This window comes from Scyliorhinus canicula, chromosome 7 (assembly GCF_902713615.1).
Source record: "Scyliorhinus canicula chromosome 7, sScyCan1.1, whole genome shotgun sequence".
Lineage (NCBI taxonomy): Eukaryota > Metazoa > Chordata > Chondrichthyes > Carcharhiniformes > Scyliorhinidae > Scyliorhinus > Scyliorhinus canicula.
Window position 1 is genome coordinate 46,216,635 of NC_052152.1, and position 21,101 is coordinate 46,237,735.

General features: G+C 42.4%; 2 protein-coding genes across 3 annotated transcripts in view; one reads left to right on the forward strand and one right to left on the reverse strand.

The window, feature by feature from the left end:
* Nucleotides 1-2,284: 2,284 nt before the first annotated feature.
* Nucleotides 2,285-11,795, reverse strand: taf13 (TATA-box binding protein associated factor 13). Of its 2 annotated transcripts, none has more exons than XM_038801930.1 (4): nucleotides 11,651-11,795; nucleotides 6,865-6,943; nucleotides 5,970-6,067; nucleotides 2,285-2,788 (listed from the first exon to the last, which is right to left on the reverse strand). In XM_038801930.1, the coding sequence occupies exons 1-4, from the start codon at nucleotides 11,702-11,704 to the stop codon at nucleotides 2,618-2,620; spliced, it is 402 nt and encodes a 133-aa protein (XP_038657858.1). In that variant the 5' UTR covers nucleotides 11,705-11,795; the 3' UTR covers nucleotides 2,285-2,617. The 2 variants fall into 2 exon arrangements, with proteins under 2 accessions (XP_038657858.1, XP_038657859.1); XM_038801931.1 differs by lacking the exon at nucleotides 11,651-11,795 and adding an exon at nucleotides 10,718-10,739 and having other exon boundaries at nucleotides 2,559-2,788.
* Nucleotides 11,796-11,907: 112 nt separating this feature from the next.
* The window catches only part of LOC119968926 (F-box only protein 40), a 64,066-nt gene continuing 54,872 nt past the window's right edge, over nucleotides 11,908-21,101 (forward strand). The window contains exon 1 of the mRNA XM_038801925.1: nucleotides 11,908-12,168. The gene's annotated coding sequence lies outside the window, so the exon portion shown is untranslated. The remainder of the gene's footprint in view (nucleotides 12,169-21,101) is intronic.

Genomic DNA, 21,101 nt, shown 5'->3' on the forward strand with positions numbered 1-21,101 from the left:
CCGACCTGGCAGCCTGCAGTGCCTATGCCAGCTGTCAATACCACCTGGACACCCAGGTGGCACTGCCAGAATGCCAGGCTAGCACTGCCAAGGTGCCTAGTAACACCAGCACTGCCGAGCATCACCCTGCCCAAAGGGCATGCAGCTGGGGTTCTCCGATCTTCTGGGAGACCCCACGAGTGCCGTTCCATCTGGTCCCTATTTGTGAAACCAGTACCAAACAGAGCACGCCCGAGGTCTCTGAGGCAAAGGGGATAAATCCCAGTCTCAGGTACCTTGGGAATCTGCACATTAGTGAGGCTAACTGACTCGTTCTAATATGCATATTTGTCAGTGATCCCGCCCACAATATGCAGGACTTACATCGCAACATTTTGCAAGAGATCGTGGATCCCACGAGCCGGATACATCCCGGAAAGCTGCGGCGCAGTGCGGCCATTAGATCGCACCCAGGGGCGGCATGGTAGCATAGTGGATAGCACTGTTGCAGCACCAGAGTCACAGGTTTGATTCCCGCTTGTGTCACTGTCTGTGCAGAGTCTGCACATTCTCCCCGTGTCTGCGTGGGTTTCCTCCCACAAGTCCCGAAAGACGTGCTTGTTAGGTGAATTGGACATTCTGAATTCTCCCTCTGTACCCGAACAGGGGATGTTCACAGTAACTTCAATGCAGTGTTAATGTAAGCCTACTTGCGACAATAATAAAGATATTATTCCTTAGTCACTGACTGAGTTGCTAGGGAGAGCAATAAAGTGTTCACAACCTTGCGGTTATAATCGATCCCAAGATGATTAAGGTCACATATCGATGCCATCACTAAGATCTTCTAATTCCATCTCTGTGACGTTCAACTCTGCCTTCATCTCAACTCATCTGCTGCTGAAATCTCAACTGTTTATTTTTTACCTGTAGACTTGACTATTGGTAGTTACCCAAATTTGAGATAATTCAAAACTCTGCTGTCCATGTCCTCAACTGCATTAAGTCTCGTTCACCCATAACCTTGGTGTTTGCTGATCTACATTGTCCTTTGATTAAGCAAAGGCTCAATTTTAAATTTTTCATCCTGGTTTTAAAATTCTTCTTACCCGTCCTTATCTCTGTAATTGCCTGCACCCTCCAGTATATCTGTGTTCCTGACTCCTGAACATTTGTAATTATTCCAGCAGCACTATGCATTCATTTCCCAGGACCCTGAACTCTGGAATTCCTTTCATAAAAACTATTTTTCCTACTTTAAGACACTCCTTAAAAACAAAATCTTACCAAGCTTTTGGTCATGGCACTTAAAAAGTTTCTTAGGTAGCTCATTTATTTTGACCATGCTTCCGTGAAGCACCGAGGGTGGTTTTACTACATTAAAGTGCAATACAGATACATTGTACAACACTACATTGTAAACTCCCCATAATTAACACAAGTCGCACCTAGCATACTTATCAAGCTGAACAGTTGCTTCAAACCTAAATCATAAGATATTATAAATAAAGTCCGAATATGGGCTAGCTGATACATCGGCATTCTTTTGTACCACAGCTGTAAGTAATAACAGTTGTTGGTGGTACTAAACTGGAGCATTTCTGAAAAAGAGACATGTTGTCAAAGCTTTCATCTTACACTTATCAGGACAATAGTAAAGTGAATAATAATTTATACTGCATGAGAAAAGAGCGCTGATTGGTTGGCAAGTGGACTCTGATTGGTAGAAGAGCTGCTGGATGCACAGTGAAGTTAGCTGCCAAGCTTTTGTTCAAATTCAAACCAGGCAGGTTGACTGATTGACCAAGACATTGCCCCAGTTAGTGGATAAATTAAACATGTCATAATAGCATGATTTTATGTTCTTAATTTTTTAAAATGTAAACTGTTATTTTGGCTATTAGAAATGTTTAGTTGCAGAGTTAATATATATTTTTTAAAAAGAGTAGAGTACCCAATTCTTTTTTTTCCAATTAAGGGGTAATTTAGCGTGGCCAATTCACCTACCCTGCACATCTTTTTTGGGTTGTGGGGGTGAGACCCTTCAGACACAGGGGGAATGTGCTGTTGCAGCATTAATTAAAACTTAAAGAACAGAAAGTTGTTTTTTCAGCATTTTTTGGGAACCTGGTGGTCAGCTCATATGGAGTGTCAAGCACACACAGCCAAATACTTTTAAATTTGGGCATAAGAACTTGGAATACAATATAATAAAGTATGACAAAAATATGGCAACAAGTTGTGCAGATATAGATTGAAAGTCCAAGAACGTATGAAAAATTATTAACCAAAGCACTTGACAACATTTTTTTTGAACAGTCATCACTTTTAATATTTATTACAGGACTGGCCAAGTTACAGACTGCTCATATACACTAATTATTTGTACAATCATTTTTTAAAGACAAACTATAAAAAAGTTCCATTCTATTGTTTAGCCAACATTATTTACATTGATGAAATGAAAAGAGTAGACAAATCATCAGATTTCTCAGACCAGAGCCAGACTCTACCGCAACAGTCCATATTGTGATGTATGTGGTCAGGGCTAGGGTGAAAGTTTGTGCCTCTAATACATGTTTCAAAGTCCGGCAATGCTGAGTTACCATTTGTTCCATTATATGTTCCCATCTGAGAACTAGGAGCCATAATTAGCTTCATCAAAAGCCTTCCTGGCACGTTTCAATTCTTCATTCATTGTCAACAGGTCCTTTACCCTTGCAAACTTCCGAGGATCTTTACGGATAAGAAAGACAATATCTTCTACTTGAACCCGGCCCTGACGTCCGATTGACATGGCCTTGTGAGTCTACATAAAGGCAGAATTGCAAATGTCACAATTTTATGTATAAAATGAAAAATATCCCAAAGAATACACTTCTATTTCGCATTCATTCAATTGTACAAAAATTTGCAGTGCCAAGATATTAGGACTAATGAAGGTAATAATTATGATACGTTATTCAACATGAAACTTATAAGTAAGCAAGCAGTAATTTCTGCTCAGATGAAGGATAAATTCCAAATTATCTGTCGCTGGAAAGCTTAAATACAGTAAAAACAAAAACATAATTTTTAGTTTGTTCAACTGATGCTTTCAAACTTATAACTAAATGGCCATCGCCACTTAAAGAAGTATTTTCACTAGTTGACAACCTTCAAACGTAGGTTTGAGCCTCCACTCGGCTGGGGTACAGGGAAACACGAGGATTATGGGTCTAACCGATAGCTCTTTCAAGTAGTCAGCACGAGCACAATGAGCAAAAAATGGTCTCCGTGTTGCAAATTCTATATAGTTTAGATCGCCTGAATTTTATGGGCAATTTCCACTAGATCCAGAAAACAATCTATTCTATTATATTGTTTATTGGTATGTCTGCTCGTCCTTAAATAATATATTTCTGGGGGCCAGTTAGCTTAGTTGGCTACACGGCTGGTTTGTGATGCAGAATGATGCCAATAGCACAGTTCAATTCCCATCCCGACTGAGGTTATCCATGAAGGCCGTGCCGTCCCAATCTTGCTCCTTGCCTGAGGTGTGATGACCCTCAGGTTAAATCTCCATCAGTCAGCTCTCTCTCAAAAGGGGACAGGTGCCGATGGCCCTTGGGGACTATGGTGACTTCCGTTTACAAATAGTGTTTTCTATGCCACAGCAAACTGCTATGAAATATGAAGTGTCCCAATAACAGATACTACTGGGAATAGAGTAAATTTGGAGTATAGACTTTTCTGCTTTTGTAAACTGCATAGTAACTGAATAATTAATATTTGTGGTGCAATCATTTTCCACTTACGCAAGACAGATTGTGTAACATTGTTAATAAGAAGCATAGGTCCAGAATGAAGATTCTTCTACTCTGCTCCAACAAGGTTCATTACCATTAATCTCAGAAGGATGTACAGGGTAGGACTCTTACTTTGTACCATAAATATTTTCATTTTCCATGCCAATAATTCTTCGCTCATGACTTTGCTAAACGAGGCTAATTAGCACTGATTTTGCAATTGTCAGCTTAGCCCTGTGGGTCCAAATCTGCTTGCACAAAAGCAAAATACTGCAAATACTAGAAATCAAATAAAAACAGAAAATGCTGAACAGGTCAGGCAGCATCATCACTGACCTGAAACATTAATTCTGTTTCTCTCTCCACAGATGCTACGTGGCCTGCTGAGTGTTTCCAGCATTTTCTGTTTTTATTTCTGCTGGCCACTAAATTGCACACATAATAACTGAAATCCCCAGGAGGCTGAATATTACATTTCGTGCTTGCATTGCACAGCATTAATCTTCGCCCTCAACCAACTCCAGAATTTTTGGACATATTCTAGGTAGAAACCAGTGCAGTATTGAAGGTATATTCCATCATTGCTGCCACCCTTTGGCTAAGACATCAAACTGATGCCGTGTCTTCCTGTTACAGTGGATAAAACCAATGTTAAAGATTCCAGAAATCTGGCACACATTCCTCTCCAACCAATACCATCTAAAACAGATAATCAGATCATCCAGTTTGTTGCTATTTGTAAAATACTTTGCATATAAAATGGCCGCTGGGTTCACCTAGCTAACAATGGTGGCTGTACTTAAAATGTAATTCATTGTATGCGAAGTACTTTGGAACCTTCGAAAAGTAGGAACGCTCTGAATAAATAAAAGTTCTTTTTTTTAAGTATTTCAAACAATTGTTTTCAAAGCTTTGCTTGACTTGAACTGAGCAAAACATGTTGTGTTATGAATTTGTTAATAAATGCTGTCATAACTCTAAGAACCCCAGCCTTTCATTACAATGCCCTATTAAATTTATACCCAGCAACTCATCCTCAAAATTAGCCATGAAAACAAAGCTGAGAATCCTGGAATGCTATAGACACCAATTTTGACATACAGAAGCGAATGTTCAACAATTAGTGAAGCAATGCAGAGAATTGAAGCTGCAGAGTTGTTTTTTTGAGATAAATAATGAAAATATCTTGGAAAAATTGCACTACCAAGATGAGGAAGAGACAGTTGGAATTTCTTGGGCAGGTAATAAGAAATCCTGATTTAGAAAGTCTGATGCTGGTGGGAAAGATGGATGGTAAAAGAGATTGAGGTTGACAAAGAACAATTTTTTAAAGAGACTCGCTAACTGGGTGAATGTGAAGATGATTCATCTCTCCAGAGCAAAATTAATACGGAAGCCCATGATCGCCGACACCCTCTCAGGGCATGGTACTTGTTGGAGGGCATTTTCTGATACTGGCCTATGATATAAATTATAGGTGGTTCTGTAACTACATTTGTGCTTCTATATTAATTCTGAATAGTTCTGATGAGACAAAAGGTACTCATTGGCTTAGATGCCTGTTTAAAAGAGGCAATTTGTCGAAATAGAAAGTGTATACACAATGCTTAAGGACACAAAATGGCTGTTAGTTATTAAAGCAATACTAAAGACACAAAATGGCTGAACGTAAGCTACCTCACGAGAACCAGGTGTGGTTATGTACAGGGTGTATTTTAACAGCCACTGATAACAGCTTCACAGAACAAGGAGTACAATGTATCCTTGATAAAGCTCAAGGTCCACAGCTGCAGACAGGACATATCCTTGTGTTAGTTTTGAATTACTTCTGTATGAAGTTAGGGGTGGGTAAGACAACACCCACTTTAACCATATATGTGATAACTGAGATTCTAAGAAAACTGATTGAATGCATGTAATGAGTTGTAATGCGAATATAGTTGATTGATTGTATGTAAATAAGAATAAATTTAATTCCGCCCCTTGAATCTGTATATTAACCCGTGTGAGCCTTAGCTCAAGTGAGAAAGGGTGCTGTCAATAGGCTGCGGAGCCTCAAGCCTTTTCTCCCAGATCTGATAGAATAAACTGTTTCTTTACTCATCCTCAGGCCTCCGTGTGAATATTTTCACCTCTAACAGTACTTAAAGCTTGGTACCTAGTTAGCAGAATACAACTATGATAAAACAAAGCTCAGCTCACCATCTCTGTAATAAATTCTATGACAAGATCCTCCAGGATATCCACTGATTCAGTATAAGGATTCTGGTCATCGCCAAAACCATACATCATACATCTTACTGTTTGGAAAGAATACAATAAGAATTAGAATGGCCTGTCTCTTAATTGTAATTCCATGTACTTCAAACAAGGATATCCGACTCCTCCACCCATCTACTATAACCAACCACTTACTAGAAGAGAGCACGACCCTTAATCTTTGCCTGGTCGTACGACCACCACCAACGAAGAATAAAATATTCTATTTTTTTGTACTCGATTAAAAAAAAAACATTAAATCCCGTGTGTGTGTGGGTTTCACCCCACAGCCCAAAGATGTGCAGGGTCAGTGGACTGGCCACACTAAATTGCCCCTTAATTAAAAAATAAATAAAAACAAGATTAAATTGAAAAGCATGCATTTTTAAGCAAAACTGGGAAACACTACTTTGAGGCAGTATATGAATAAAAGTACAAAGCTTCGACAGGAATCATGATTTTATTTTATTTTTTAAATCTTCCTTTACAGATAGTTCCCAATGGCACAAGCTACAAAGAAAATTCACAAGAAGATTTTGCATAAATGTCATTTAATTATCAAAGTAAAAAGAAAGCATCAGCATAGCATCAGTATTGCAGCACCATCTTGTTAATGAATGCAAACTCTGCTTGCTCATGGCTAATTCAAAACTTTGCTCCCAAATCATATACTGTACCATCAAATAGTGAAAACCGAAGGAGTTACATGGAGTCTAGTAATTGTAACTTTTAACTATTTTATGCAGAAAAATGAACTTTGAGATTTGGGTTTTAGACATGTTACTAGATTTGTAATACATTGTTGATTCTTAAATATTTTACCAGCATTATAACTTACATTCCTTAGAAAACAATCGTTTTCTTCTGCCTTGACCACCCTCTGCACCACTTCCGCTCTCCTCCACATCTTCATCAAACTACAAGGCAAAATAGTCTTATTATTTTTTGTTATGATAATCATATATTGTACATTATTCACACATCTTCCTCCCAGAATATATTGTTTTATAGTGTATAGTGCTGGATTTGTGATAGCATGTATCAAAAGATCTCCCAGGTAGAATTAACAACCAAGGTATGCATGTGTACCTATCAGCCACGTTTTCAAAAACTGTCCCTCTACACCAACATCTCTGAGACAGTTCTAGGTGGAACCAATTTGGATCCATGCAATGTATCATTGGGAGTTCCTCCAAACTACCAGCTTGGGATATCTTGGGTCAAACATTTTCACCACTAGGTCCAAAATCTTTGGAACAGCAAATGTAAAAGCGGGCATTAAAATAATTATTGGAAGTCAACTGCCAAAATGACCTCAATGTGGTTCTGATAACTCTGGTCTAAAATTGCAATTTAATTTAGCCTTCAGGACACCCTCCCCATATGACCCAAGTGGCCTTCACTCCCTCTAAATAAGAACAGGATGCCCTCCATCCACCATGAATAAGATTTCAATACCTTTCACTGCCAGCACTGTCTTTATATCCCAGCCTCTCACAAGCTTCCTGAACTCAGTCTCATTTTCCATTTTATAATAACTTCTGAATTGTTTTCCCCACCCACAACACCATCTCCACATGTAACCTCCCCCAGCACCATGCAAGAATTTGCCTCTGCTGATCTCTGGCTGTTTCATACCTCACTTCTACCCAATGCCACTGATCACCACCCCTTCCTTGACGCTTAATTATAACACCACCCATATCCCTACTTCCATCCCTTGCCTTCTCCATTCTGAGATCGGTTCATTATGCTCCACTGTCTAATCCTACTTTTATTTTCCTTTTTTCAAATAAATTTAGAGTACCCAATTCTCTTTTTTTTCCCAATAAAGGGCAATTTAGCGTGGCCTATCCAGCCTCCCTGCACATCTTATTTGGTTGTGGGGGCAGCACCCATGCAGGCACGGGGAGAATGATCAAGCTCCACATGGACAGTGACCCAGGACCACAATCGAACCCACGAGGCAGCAGTGCTAACCACTGCGCCATCATGCCACCCTGTCTAACCCTACCTGACTTGAAGAATTTAAACTAGTCTTGCCTACTGAGTTGCAACACAAAAGTTACAGTGCACCATTTTGGATGAAACGGTGTGGGAATAGGTCAGTATAGGATATTTGTTTTCGGGAAAATGTGGAAATATTAAACAACCAAGGCCTATAGAAAACCCAACACAACGTTCAGTGTCCAGGCACACCCCCTTCCCTCTCAGAGCACAGCAACCTAACCGCTAACTATGAGTGATGGCAAAATTGACATGATCAAGACCGAGCCACCTCCCCTATACACAAGTCTAATTAAGACACAGAAAAAAGTCTGACTACAACTTTAGCTACACGAGCCCACGTGATGCTTTCGGGTATGCAACTCTGAAATGACTGCAAGAGGATGCACTCATCGCTGTCACACTCTGAAGCCCTGTCATCTCCAGCAAAGGATGTGCTGTTCACAGACACAATTTCCATGAAGACAGGCAGCCTGGATTCAAGGTTGACACCAAGAAGGTAAGTATGCTTATCTTTCAGTTAAATATTGCAATATACCTGCACCTTCAGGAAGGATACATTTTGAGGGAGTGGGGAATAACATCTTCCATCTGTGTCTACTTCACTTTATACATGTAGCCCTATCTGGAAAACTGCATGTTGAGATTGTATCTTGAAAAGGTTGCCATGATGTGGAGATGCTGGACTGGGGTGAGCACAGTAAGAAGTCTTACAACACCAGATTAAGTCTAACAGGTTTGTTTCAAACACTAGCTTTCGGAGCACTGCTCCTTCCTCAGGCGAGGAATGAGCAGTGCTCCGAAAGCTAGTGTTTGAAACAAACCTGTTGGACTTAACCTGGTGTTGTAAGACTTCTTACTTGAAAAGGTTGTAATAGCAACAACTTGTACAGCACAGTACAATGTCGTACGGCCCTTTACATTATCAAACAAAATAGGATCTACTCCTATTTGGAAGCAAATGGACGAATTAGCGAGAGGCAGCATGATTTTGTGAAGGGGAGGTTGTGCCTCACTAACTTGATAGAGTTTTTCGAAGAGGTCACAAAGATGATTGATGCAGGTAGGGCAGTGGATGTTGTCTGTATGGACTTCAGTAAGGCCTTTGACAAGGTCCCTCATGGTAGACTGGTACAAAAGGTGAAGTCACACGGGATCAGGGGTGAGCTGACAAGCTGGATACAGAACTGGCTAGGTCATAGAAGGCAGAGAGTAGCAATGGAAGGATGCTTTTCTAATTGGAGGGCTGTGACTAGTGGTGTTCCGTAGGGATCAGTGCTGGGACCTATGCTGTTCGTAGTATATATAAATGATTTGGAAGAAAATATAACTGGTCTGATTTGTAAGTTTGCAGACGACACAAAGGTTGGTGGAATTGAGGATAGCGATGAGGACTGTCAGAGGATACAGCAGGATTTAGATCGTTTGGAGACTTGGCAGAGAGATGGCAGATGGAGTTTAATCCGGACAAATGTGAGGTAATGCATTTTGGAAGCTCTAATGCAGGTAGGGAATATACAGTGAATGGTAGAACCCTCAAGAGTATTGAAAGTCAGAGAGATCTAGGTGTACAGGTCCACAGGTCACTGAAAGGGGCAACACAGGTGGAGAAGGTAGTCAAGAAGGCATTCTGCATGCTTGCCTTCAATGGCCAGGGCATTGAGTATAAGAATTGGCAAGTCATGTTGCAGCTGTATAGAACCTTAGTTCGGCCACACTTGGAGTATAGTGTTCAATTCTGGTCACCACACTACCAGAAGGACGTGGAGGCTTTAGAGAGGGTGCAGAAGAGATTTACCAGGATGTTGCCTGGTATGGAGGGCATTAGCTATGATGAGCGGTTCAATAAACTCGCTTTGTTCTCACTGGAACAACGGAGGTTGAGGGGCGACCTGATAGAGGCCAACAAAATTATGAGGGGCATAGACAGAGTGGATAGTCAGAGGCTTTTTCCCAGGGTAGAGGGGTCAATTACTGGAGGGCATAGGTTTAAGGTGCGAGGGGCAAGGTTTAGAGATGTACGAGGCAAGTTTTTTTTACAGAGGGCAGTGGGTACCTGTAACTCGCTGCCGGAGGAGGTGGTGGAAGCAGGGACGATAGTGACATTTATTAGTGATCTTGACAAATACATGAATAGGATGGGAATAGAGGGATACGGACCCAGGAAGTGTAGAAGATTTTAGTTTAGACAGGCAGCATGGTCGGCACAGGCTTGGAGGGCCGAAGGGCCTGTTCCTGTGCTGTACTTTTCTTTGTTCTTTGTTCAAACCAGTCAACCTCCTGGCCTGACTGCTCTCAGTGCAAGCAATGATTCCAATGACCTGATTGTGTCAATGAATTCTCCCTACAAGCAATAAAGTGAAATAGGAACATTGGAACATAGGAGTAGGCCATTCAGCCCATCAAGCCTGCTCTGCCATTTAATACGATCATGGCTGATTAGACATTTCAATGCCTTTTACATCCACTATCCCCATAACCCTTTGTGTTATTGTTAATCAGAAATGTATTGATTATTGCTTTAAACATACACAACTGAGCTTGTATAGCTCTCTGTGGAAGAGAATTCCAAAGATTCACAACCCTTTGTGTTCACAACCCTAAGGAGAAAGAAATTTCTCCTTATCTTGGTCCTAAGTGGCATCCCCCTTATTTTGAAATTATGCCTAAGGGAAACATCTTACCTGCATCTACCCTGTCCATTCCTTTAAGTATTTTGTAGGTTTCAATGAGATCACCTCTCATTCTTCAAAGCTCAAACGTTTGCCAAAACTCTCTTCATAAGACAGAACCATCATCCCTGGAACAAGAGTGGTGAACCTTTGTTGCACTCTCTCTATGGCAATAATATCCTCTCTGAAGTAAGGGGACCAAAACTGCACACAGTATTCCAGGTGTGGTCTAACCAAAGTCCTAGACAATTGAAGCAAGACCTCACTACTCTTGTACTCAAACGTACAAATATAAGGTGGCATTTGTAAAATATCCTTTTGTATAATATCCTGATAAATTATACAAGGGATCATTAAAGGTAAATTGTAACGTCATTTTAAACATAAGCACTTGTGCTCAAAATGAGAAAAATAAAAAAAAAGGACCAAAAACCACAGAATGTGAGAATACATACAAAATAAAATGTGACCATTATGTCGTGTTGAGGGTTATAATGCACAATAGAAGATTGCAGAGTTAGGGGTGAAATGAGAGCTATTACCCTCGCCAGCGACACTCACAACCCCGGAAAAATTTAAAAAACTCCTCTCCGTTCATCCTGTAACCCTCAATTCTCCACACCATGACATGCATATTCGCTAAACAAATAAAAATGAGACGCCCCTCAAGGCATCAGGTTCCTTCCTGAAGGCAAATGCGACCCGACCCCATTAAAACTGGTCACAGAGAAGCAGGGTTAATTACAGCTCCTGATGTCTGGCTATTTCGTTCACGACAAGGCTTTGGACAACAATCTGTATCTGCGGAGATAGGCAACAGTTAAATTTGACCGTTTTCCGGGTGCTTCATTCCCGCCGCTGCTCTTGAGTGCCCAGCGTCAGGAGGCAGCGATCAATAACCGCCCTGAGCGCTTTGAAAATGTTAAACAATGGAGCCGGACTCACCGCCTGCTCATCGTCCTCATCGGCCATCTTCCTCAGTGACGGATCTCGGTCCATTGATCAATACGTCACGCAACGGTCAGAAATAGAATGTTGAGAGGATCTCCAGGGAGACGGCTGCGTCACCGGCGTCACGTGTTAGGCTGTCAAACCCCGTATGCAATGGCGGCCTGGACTCTTGATGGCTGTTTGCCACAGGATAATTTAGCTTCCTTCTTGAAAATAGTAAGAAGTCTTACAACACCAGGCTTCTTGAAAATAAGTACAGTCGTCACATTGCTGAAGTCAGGTTGGGCCCTGGAGATCTTTTTCCTCCCAAATCTGTAGGAGGTGTACATGGGAGTCCTGATATGAGCATAAGCCCACCAATTTTGAAAACCTCAGCTGGAATAATATTGGGGCCAAAGGCTTTGTTGTTTTTCATCCATTTGATTTCTTGTTGCAAATCTCCCATTTCTGGTTGTTCACCCATGGATTCTACCACAGGATACTTTTTTTAAAAATTCATTCAGAGGCTGTGGGTATGGCATTAATTGTAATAATAATAATCTTTATTGTCACAAGTACGTTTATATTAACACTAATTAGGAAAATCCCCTCGTCGTCGCACTCTGGCACCTGTTCGGGTACACACAAAGAGAATTCAGAATGTCCAATTCACCTAACGAGCACATCTTTTGGGACTCGTGGGAGGAAACTGGAGCACCCAGAGGAAACCCATGCAGACACGGAGAACGTGCAGACTCTGTACAGACAGTGACCCAAGCCAGAATCGAACCAGGACCCTGGTGCTGTGAAGCAACTGTGCTACCATGCCGCCCATCCCTTATTGCCCTTGAGAAAGTGGTGATGAGTTGCCTTCTTGAACAGGTGCTGTCCATGTGGTTTAGGTACACCCACGGTGCTGTTAAGGGGGGGAATAGCCTTGAAAAAAATAAGCTGCCACTGGATTGCCAGCTGCAGAGTTGTTGAAAATGTTCTTCCAGCATTGACGGATGGCATTGACATCCTAAAGAAGAGAAACACCATCCTGTGAGTGAAGGGGATTTTGTCCACTTGACCATGGTCTATTGATGGCCCTGGTGCCTTCAGAAAAGCTTTGAATGTCATGACGGTCAACATATTGTTGGATCTCTCAGGCTTTCTCTTTCCATCACATGTCCTTTATCTTTGGATTTCTCTCCAGGTGTCAGCCTTGAGCTGTTGAAATGCCTCATTCTTGATCTGTGACCTTGGGTTGTTCTACCAGGCAGTGAAGGCTGCTCATTTTTGTTCCTGGAGGTCACATATTTTAGCATCATTTTCATTGAACCAATCTCATTGATGCTCAAATCCAATGGTCTGGACACAGTAGCCTCATACAGCTGACTTTATTTGATCCTACTGGCTTCGAATTGAGTTGGATGTATAAAGATTTTCCAGATTGGTTGTGAATTGGACTTTGAAATCTTCTCTTAAGTTGGGCTGATTTAGAGCTGGCACATTGATGTTCTTCCTCTGGATCATTGTCCTTGCAATGTCTTGGTAATAGGTGGATGTTCATCACCAATCAAACAAGTTGATGATCTGACCAGAAGGCATCAATCCCCCACGTAGATTTAATGGCAGATATTCCTTATTTTTGACTCAAACAATTACATAATCTAAGAGTTGCCAGTACTTTGATCTAAGATGCCTCCGTGTAGTTTTGTGTTTGTCCTCCTGGCAGAAGAGTTTGTTTCCCCAGCTGGAGAAAATAGAATAGCCTATATTTAGGGCACCTTTTCTTGACCTCTCCCCATTTGGGGTGAGCAGAGGATATCTGAGGAATACTGCTCCATCACAGATGTTGCAACCCAAAAACATATCTGTCCCAACACAAGTGTCCAACAGGTTTCATGCATCTGTTGCCTCTGTGCAGATTTTTAACTAGGGACTCCCAGGATCACAGCCCTGTCCCTGTCGCCAATTCTCCATCGCCACAGGACTTGGCAAATGAAGACTGGCAGAAGGTTACATGTGACCTTGTTTAAGGTGGTGACTTTGGAATGCTGACACTGTCCACACATCTTGACGGGTTGATGGTCAGATTTCAGTGACGTGTCGAAACATGATGATTGGGACCATTTTGGTGCAGCAGCCTTCTTTCACCTCATAGCTGCTGAGATGCACAGTCTTCCATCGCCTGTTCTGCTGTTAAGGATCTTTTGGACTGCACTTTGTCTGGCAATTACACCTAACTTTGTCATAATAGGTGGCCCCACCAGGAAAAAGAAGCTCTCAATGGCATTGTGCAAGGGCTCATCGGAGCACACAAGGAGGCAATTGATGAAGGGAATGTATTTACCTACATTCCCCTGAAATTTATACTGTGCGCCTCCCATTCAAGGAATAGTGCCATTCTTATAATATTACTGCACTTGTAATGAAGAGGCCTGGACCAATGCTCAATAGACACAAGTTTAAATCCAACCACAGCAGCTGGTGGAATTTAAATCCAATTAATAAATCTGCTCCCAATAATGGCGACCATAAAACTACTGGATTGTCATAAAAAACCATCTGTTTCACTAACGTCCTTCAGGGAAGAAAATCTGATGTCCTTGTCAGTCTGACCTACATGTAACTCCAGACCAACTGCAATGTGTTTAATTCATAACTGTGCTCTGAAATGGGCCAACAAGACACTCAGTTGTACCACACCCCTACAGAAATGTCATATAAGAATAAAACTGCCCAAGGCACAAGAAACCACTAGAGGTCTACCCTGCAAAGTCCTCCTCACTAAAATTGGGTATTTGTGCCAAAATTTGGAGGGCTGTTCCACAGATTACATTAGCAATAGCCGAATATAGTAAAACTCACTGAACCATATTGTACAGACAGGGGAAGTGAACAGACCCTCAAGATCCTGCAAAGTATAGGGGAACTTGGGTGGAAATCACAGTAGAACAAGGAGAATACTATTGAGATTTTTGGTCTTAAAGAGTAAGTGTTTACAAAATATAGCTTAGTAGTATTGTGTTTAACTCTTGTACAGTAAATGTTTTTTTTTTTTAAACGTGAAACCTTCAGTTAACCTTCTTTCAGTTAATTAGAAATTTGATTTTTTTTATAAAGTTATTCGTCCCCCTCAAGGTCATAACACAAAGCCTATATTCTTAATGTCTCTGGGTAAAGAAGTTTATCCTGAATTCACTAATGCGTATCTTATATTGATGGCCCATATTCTGGTCTAGACTGTAAGTGGAAGCATCTTTTCTGTGCCTCCTACCCTGTTAAATCTTTTAATAATCTTGAAGACTTCTATCAGGATACTCTTTAGTTGTCCCTTAACTTCCGAAAAGAGATATGCCCTGTTCAGTCTTTCTTGATAGGTATAACTGCTCTGATTTGGTATCCTAAATCGTTTTTGCTCCCTCCCCAGTCCACTCCTTTTTATAAGTGTGATCTAACCAAGGTGCTGTAGAAATATATTGCTTGCCAACAAGCAATGGCAATAAATATGAAACACTTGGAGACCATGCTTGTAGTCACCGAGCACCCAACGATCATGTTATTTTTCTACCTTGCTCTATGTCCCTTGGCTAGTAAAGAAAAAAATCACAGATTTAATATGATTAATTTGGTAGACTAATGATTTGCTGCGGTCAATTGTTCTTCGTGGGTTGTGGCTGGTGGCTGCTTTTAATTCTCAATGCCTTTGTGTTCGTCTTTTGAATATAAATCTGGCTCTATTTTTTCTTCAAGTTTCTTTCAAACCGATACTAAATAACACCTTATTTGATATTTTGCTGTTTTGAGACAGAAGTGATCTTGTAGCAAATCCATATTCTAAAAACAAAGACTTACATTTATATCGTGCTTTTCACATTCACATCATAGAATCATACAATACGGAAGAGGCCCTACAGCCCATCAAGCCTGCACCAATAAAAAACTCCTCAAAATCTACACTAATCCCACTTCCCGACACTTGGCCTATTGCCTTGACTCTTATGGCATTTCAAGTGCTCATCTAAGTACTTTTTAAAGATTGTGAGGTTTCCTGCCTCAACTACTCTCTCAGGCTGTACATTCCAGATTCCCACCACTCTGGGTGAAAACATTTTTCCTCAAATTCCCCCCTAAACCTCCTGCCTTTCACCTTAAAATTATGCCTTGTCATTGACCTTTTAACTAAGGGGAATTGCTGCTTTCTATCCATCCTGTTCATGCCCCTCATAATCTTATACACCTCAAAAAGGTCCCCTCTTGGTTTTCTTTGTTCCAAAGAATGCAACCGGAGTTTATCCAGCCTCTCTTAGTGAAAATATTCCATCATAGGCAGCATCCTGCTGAATCGACTCTGCACTCTCTAGTGCAGTCACATCCTTCCTATAGAGTGGTGACCAGAACTGAACATAGTACTCCAGCTGTGGCCTAACCAAAGTCTGTACAGCTCCAATATAAGCTCCCTGCTCTTATAATCTGTGCCACGGCTGATAAAGGCAAGTATCCCATAAGCCTTCTTAACTACCCTATTCACCTGTCCTGCCTTCCGGGATATGTGGACAAGCACCCCAACAACTCTCTGTTCCTCTGAGCTTCATAGTGTCTTGCCATTCATTGAATACTCCCTTGTCATATTACTCCTTCCAAAATGCATCACCTCATACTTTTCCGGGTTAAATTCCATCTACCACTGATCTGCCCATCTGACCAATCCGTCTATATCCTCCTGTAACCTATGACCTTCATTGTCAACCACCTGCCAATCTTAGTATCATCTGAAAACGTCCTAATCTTTCCCCTATATTTTCTTCTACATCGTTTAAGACCATAAGACATAGGAGCGGAAGTAAGGCCATTCAGCCCCTTTATGTATATCACAAACAATAAGAGACCCAACACTAATTCCTATGGTATGCACCTGGACACCAGCCTTCAGTCACACAGCCTTCTACCATCATCCTCTGTCTCCGATCACGAAGCAAATTTTGGATCCAACTTGCCACGTTACCCTGGACCCCATGTGCTTTTATCTCCTTTATCAGTCTTCCATGTGGGACCTTATCAATGGATTTTATGAAATCCATATAAACTACATCAAATCTCCTACCCTCATCAAAACACCTGGTCACCTCAAAAATGTTTTTAAAATCTGTACGGCATGACATCCCTCTGACAAAGCCATGCTGACTGTCCCTGATCAAACCATGCCTCACTGAGTGAAAATTGATTCTGTTCTTCAGAATTTTCTCCAATAGTTTCCCGACACTGATGTGAGACTCGCTGGTCTGTAATTCCCTCGTTTAGCTCTACCACCCTTCTTGAAAAGTGGAATCACTTTAGCTGTCCTCTAGCCCTCTGGTACCTCTGCTGTGGCCAGGGGTCAGAGCCCCTGTAATTTGCTCCTTTGTCTTCCACAGCAGCCTGGAATACAATTCATCTGGACCTGGGGATTTGTCCACTTTTAACCCCAGCAAAACCAGTACCTCCTTACATATGCCAAACTGTTCAAGAACCTCACATCCCTCTGTCTGAATTCTGCACCTACATCCTCCTTCTCCAAAGTGAAGTCACATGTGAAGTACTCATTTAACACGCTACCAATGTCATCCGTCCCGACACAAAGATTACCCCATGGTCCCTAATGGATCCTACTCTTTCCTGTTGTCTTGAAGCAGTACAAAATGTAAGGCATTGGAGCACTAAAGTGCTGTGAGGCAAAATGATAAAGGATGACCTAATAGCACTAGATTATATAAGATAAATAGTGATGGATTACTGGCACTAATGGACAAGACAGGCACAAGGGCACACATTTGAAATAGTCACAAGAAGAATTAAAGAGGTGTTAAGATAAACATGTTATTCACAGATGGTGATGAGGATGTGGAATTTATGCCCTAACCAAAGTTGAAGCAGAGTATATACATTATTTTAACTAAAAACTTGTTACTTGAAAGAGGAATGCTAAGGGGTATGGGAGTGAGCAAGAGAGGGGGAATTAGGTGCCTTGTGGAGTGCCTGCACTGAGATTTTTGAGGAGAAATCGACGACTGCCATATTGCATTTTGATGATCTAGGGGCAAGTCAGATATGTCTTAGATTTGTTGGAGAGTTGTAATTCATTGGGAAATTGCCTGTCAAATAGTAGATTTCAAACATTAACTCTGTTTCTCTCTATAGACCGGCTGATTTTTTTCCCAGCATTTTCGGTTTTTATTTAAAGTAATTAAGATGTTGGAGAACCCAGTGCAGTGATCTGTATATTTGTATATACATAAGTTACTGTAAGTAATATAACTCCTTGAGCTAATGTAAGTCCGTGAAGTTGTTTATGATGGTCGTAGGGTAGGAAACCAGTATCCAGGTTCTGGGTGAGTTGAAGTTTATAGATGTAGAAAGAGGAGGTTGGAAAAGAGAAAATTAGAGTAACCATGTTTGTATGGAAAAAATTCATCTTTGTGAGTACACCGGTTGTGAACAGTCTGATTTAACGTATGTGTCCCAGGATCGGTGTTGGATTTAAGGATGAAGAGTTTGTGGCAGTGATGAAAATAATTTCTTTGGTCCTTCCACATTTATTATGGATTATATGTTTTGGAGCATCTATATACCCCATCAGCTAGCAGTGAGAAATGTAAGTTCAGTCCTAAAGAACATTAATGAAAAGTCATAGCCCTGAAAAGCTTTATTTCTCTGTACACAGATGCTGCCACGCTTGTTGAATGTTTCGAGTATTTCTGTTTTTGCTGCACAATATTGAATTGATTTGGGTTCCTATGTAATGCTTTCACTTTCAGTATCCTGTTACCCACTCTTTTAAACAGTATTAGCAGAAGTAGGGAATTAGAGTTGTAACCGTAGATAGACACTGGGCTTCCATAGTGTAGTAATCCACGGGAGGCAGGAGTTCCGTCACCACACCAATATTTATTTACAATAACGATATTACAGGAGCAGCTACAAACACTGCTGCTAGCAGTCCAGTCAACTTAAGACTGGCTCACAAAGCCTACACAGGTGATTATATGGGCCCCCTCAATGAGCTATCATTGAGGGAGTTCATACTCCAATTGGCCAACCAATAAAGCCAATTGGAGTTCATTACACCCCTCCCCCCCAAGGTCCGAGGAATTCCTACCAGCTGGCATTCCTCTGAGCTTCTTCCTGCTCCTCATGTCTGGGTCTGTCACCTCTGTGTCGTCCGCCGGGTCGTTCTCCGAAGTGGGCGGGGTGTACCTTATAGGTGCCCGTCTTTTCCTTGAAAGTTGTTCTTCCTCCTCCTCGGGGAGAGGTGTCGCGGCGGCCTCGTCGAGTGTGTCCATCTCAGACTCTGATGACTGGATGACGGGGTCTGGAGAAATTGCTCGGGGCTGGGGTGTGGGTATCCTTTCCGTCTGGGCTATCCCAGCTTGAGGCGGTCCTGCTTCGCCTGCCTCCAGGTGTGGTTCCGCTGCCCTTATTTGGTCTAGGTGTTTCTTCAGCACCTTACCTCCTATTGAAACCTCATAGGATATGGGCCCTGTTTGGGACTCTACTGTGCCTTTGACCCACGTTGGTCCATTCCCATAATTCTTGACCCAAACTGGTGCCCCCACCTGGAAATGTCTCTGCTGCCGACTATTATCATGCCCCCTGCGTTGGGCCTCCTGATGTTTCTCCACTTTCCCCGTTAAATTTGAGAAAAGGAGACTCAGCCTCGTTCGCAGCCGCCTTCCCATTAAGAGTTCAGCTGGCGGTATGCCCGTTGTGGAATGCGGTGTGGTCCTGTAATCAAACAGCCAGCGGGAGAGCTTTGTGTCTATTTACGCTGCCGGCTGCTTCTTGAGTCCCGCTTTAAGTGTCTGGACCGCTCTCTCTGCCAGGCCGTTGGTCGCTGGATGGTAAGGGGCCGTTTTGATGTGACGGACTCCGTTTTCCTTCAGGAATTTTCCAAATTCTCCACTTGTGAATGCCGTTCCATTGTCCGACACCAATACCTCCGGCAGTCCATGTGTTGCAAACGAGGCCCTGAGCTTTTCAATTGCCGATGCTGTGCTTGCTGTGTTTACCCGGTGGACGTCCAACCATTTGGAGTGGGCGTCCACTATCACCAAAAATATTGAGCCCATGAAAGGGCCGGCGTGGTCAATATGCAGGCGGGTCCACGGTCTGCCTGGTCTGCACCCATTCCCACGGGTGCAAAGGCGCCGCTGGTGGCACTCTTTGCCCCTGTTGGCACTCCTGGCACTGACGTACCAAGGCTGCTATGTCTGTGTCCAAACCTGGCCACCAAACGTAGCTTCGAGCTAGCATCTTCATTTTAGACACCCCTGGGTGTCCGTGATGTAACTCAGTTAAGATTGCCTGACGGCCCTGAGCTGGGACGATTACCCGGGCTCCCCATAATAGGATACCGTCTTCTACGGTTATTTGGTCCCTTCTGCTCCAGTATGGATGCATCTGGGGCTCCACTGGTCTTTCCAGTTCCCCTGTTAGCAGTAAATGCTTCACCTTGGCTAAAACTGGGTCTTTTTGCGTCCACAACCGAATACGTTGTGCGTCTACTGGTCGGGTGTCCATAAAATTTAGAGTCATTACTGTCTCCTCTACTTTTGGTATTTGCGGCGGAGTGTCTGGGAGGGGAAGTCTGCTCAAAGCATCTGCATGTGCTACTCGCGTTCCCGGTCTGTGCTCCAGAACGTATCTATATGCCGCCAGTAGCAACGCCCAGCGTTGGATTCTAGCTGATGCAATCGGGGGTATTGACTTGTCTTCTTTTAATAACCCTAATAACGGCTTATGGTCCGTCACTATGGTGAATTTCCGCCCGTACAGATACTGGTGAAATTTTTTTACTGCGAATATCACCGCCAGTCCTTCCTTCTCGATTTGGGCGTACTTCCTCTCAGGCATCGCCAAGGTCCTCGAAGCATAGGCTATTGGCCGTTCTTCCCCATTCCTTCCTCTATGGGCCAAGACGGCTCCTACCTAGTATGGGGATGCATCACAAGTGACCACCAACTCCTTCCTTGGGTCATAATGCTCTAGGACATTTTCGGATGACAGCTGCTCCTTAATGTCCCTAAATGCTCGGTTTTGGCAGGTGGACCATTTCCATTCTTGCCCCTTTTTTAGTAGCTGGTGGAGGGGTTCCAGGATGGACGCCCTATTTTCAATAAATTTTCCATAATAGGTTACCAACCCTAGAAATGATCGTAACTCCTGGACCGTGGTGGGAGCTGGGGCTTCTTTTATTGCCCTTACTCTGTCTTCTAATGGATGCAAGCCTGACTCGTCTACTTTATATCCCAGGTACGTCACTTGTGGGGCCAGAAAAACACATTGTTCCCTTTTTAGCCGTACGCCTGCCTTTGCGAAACGCCTGAGCACTTCCTCCAGGTTCCTTAAGTGTTCCCTGTTTGTCCTACCCGTGATTAAGACATCGTCCAAATAAATCGCCACCTGCGGTAGTCCCTGCAGAATATTTTCCATCGTACGCTGG

Excerpts from the sequence above, each read along its gene's own strand:
- taf13 (XM_038801930.1), bottom strand. The coding sequence starts at position 11,704 with ATGGACCGAGATCCGTCACTGAGGAAGATGGCCGATGAGGACGATGAG. Across the intron at positions 6,944-11,650 it reads ATGAGGACGATGAGCAGGCG|TTTGATGAAGATGTGGAGGA; the intron begins GTGAGTCCGGCT and ends TTTGCCTTGTAG. Across the intron at positions 2,789-5,969 it reads TAGAATTTATTACAGAGATG|ACTCACAAGGCCATGTCAAT; the intron begins GTGAGCTGAGCT and ends GCCTTTATGTAG.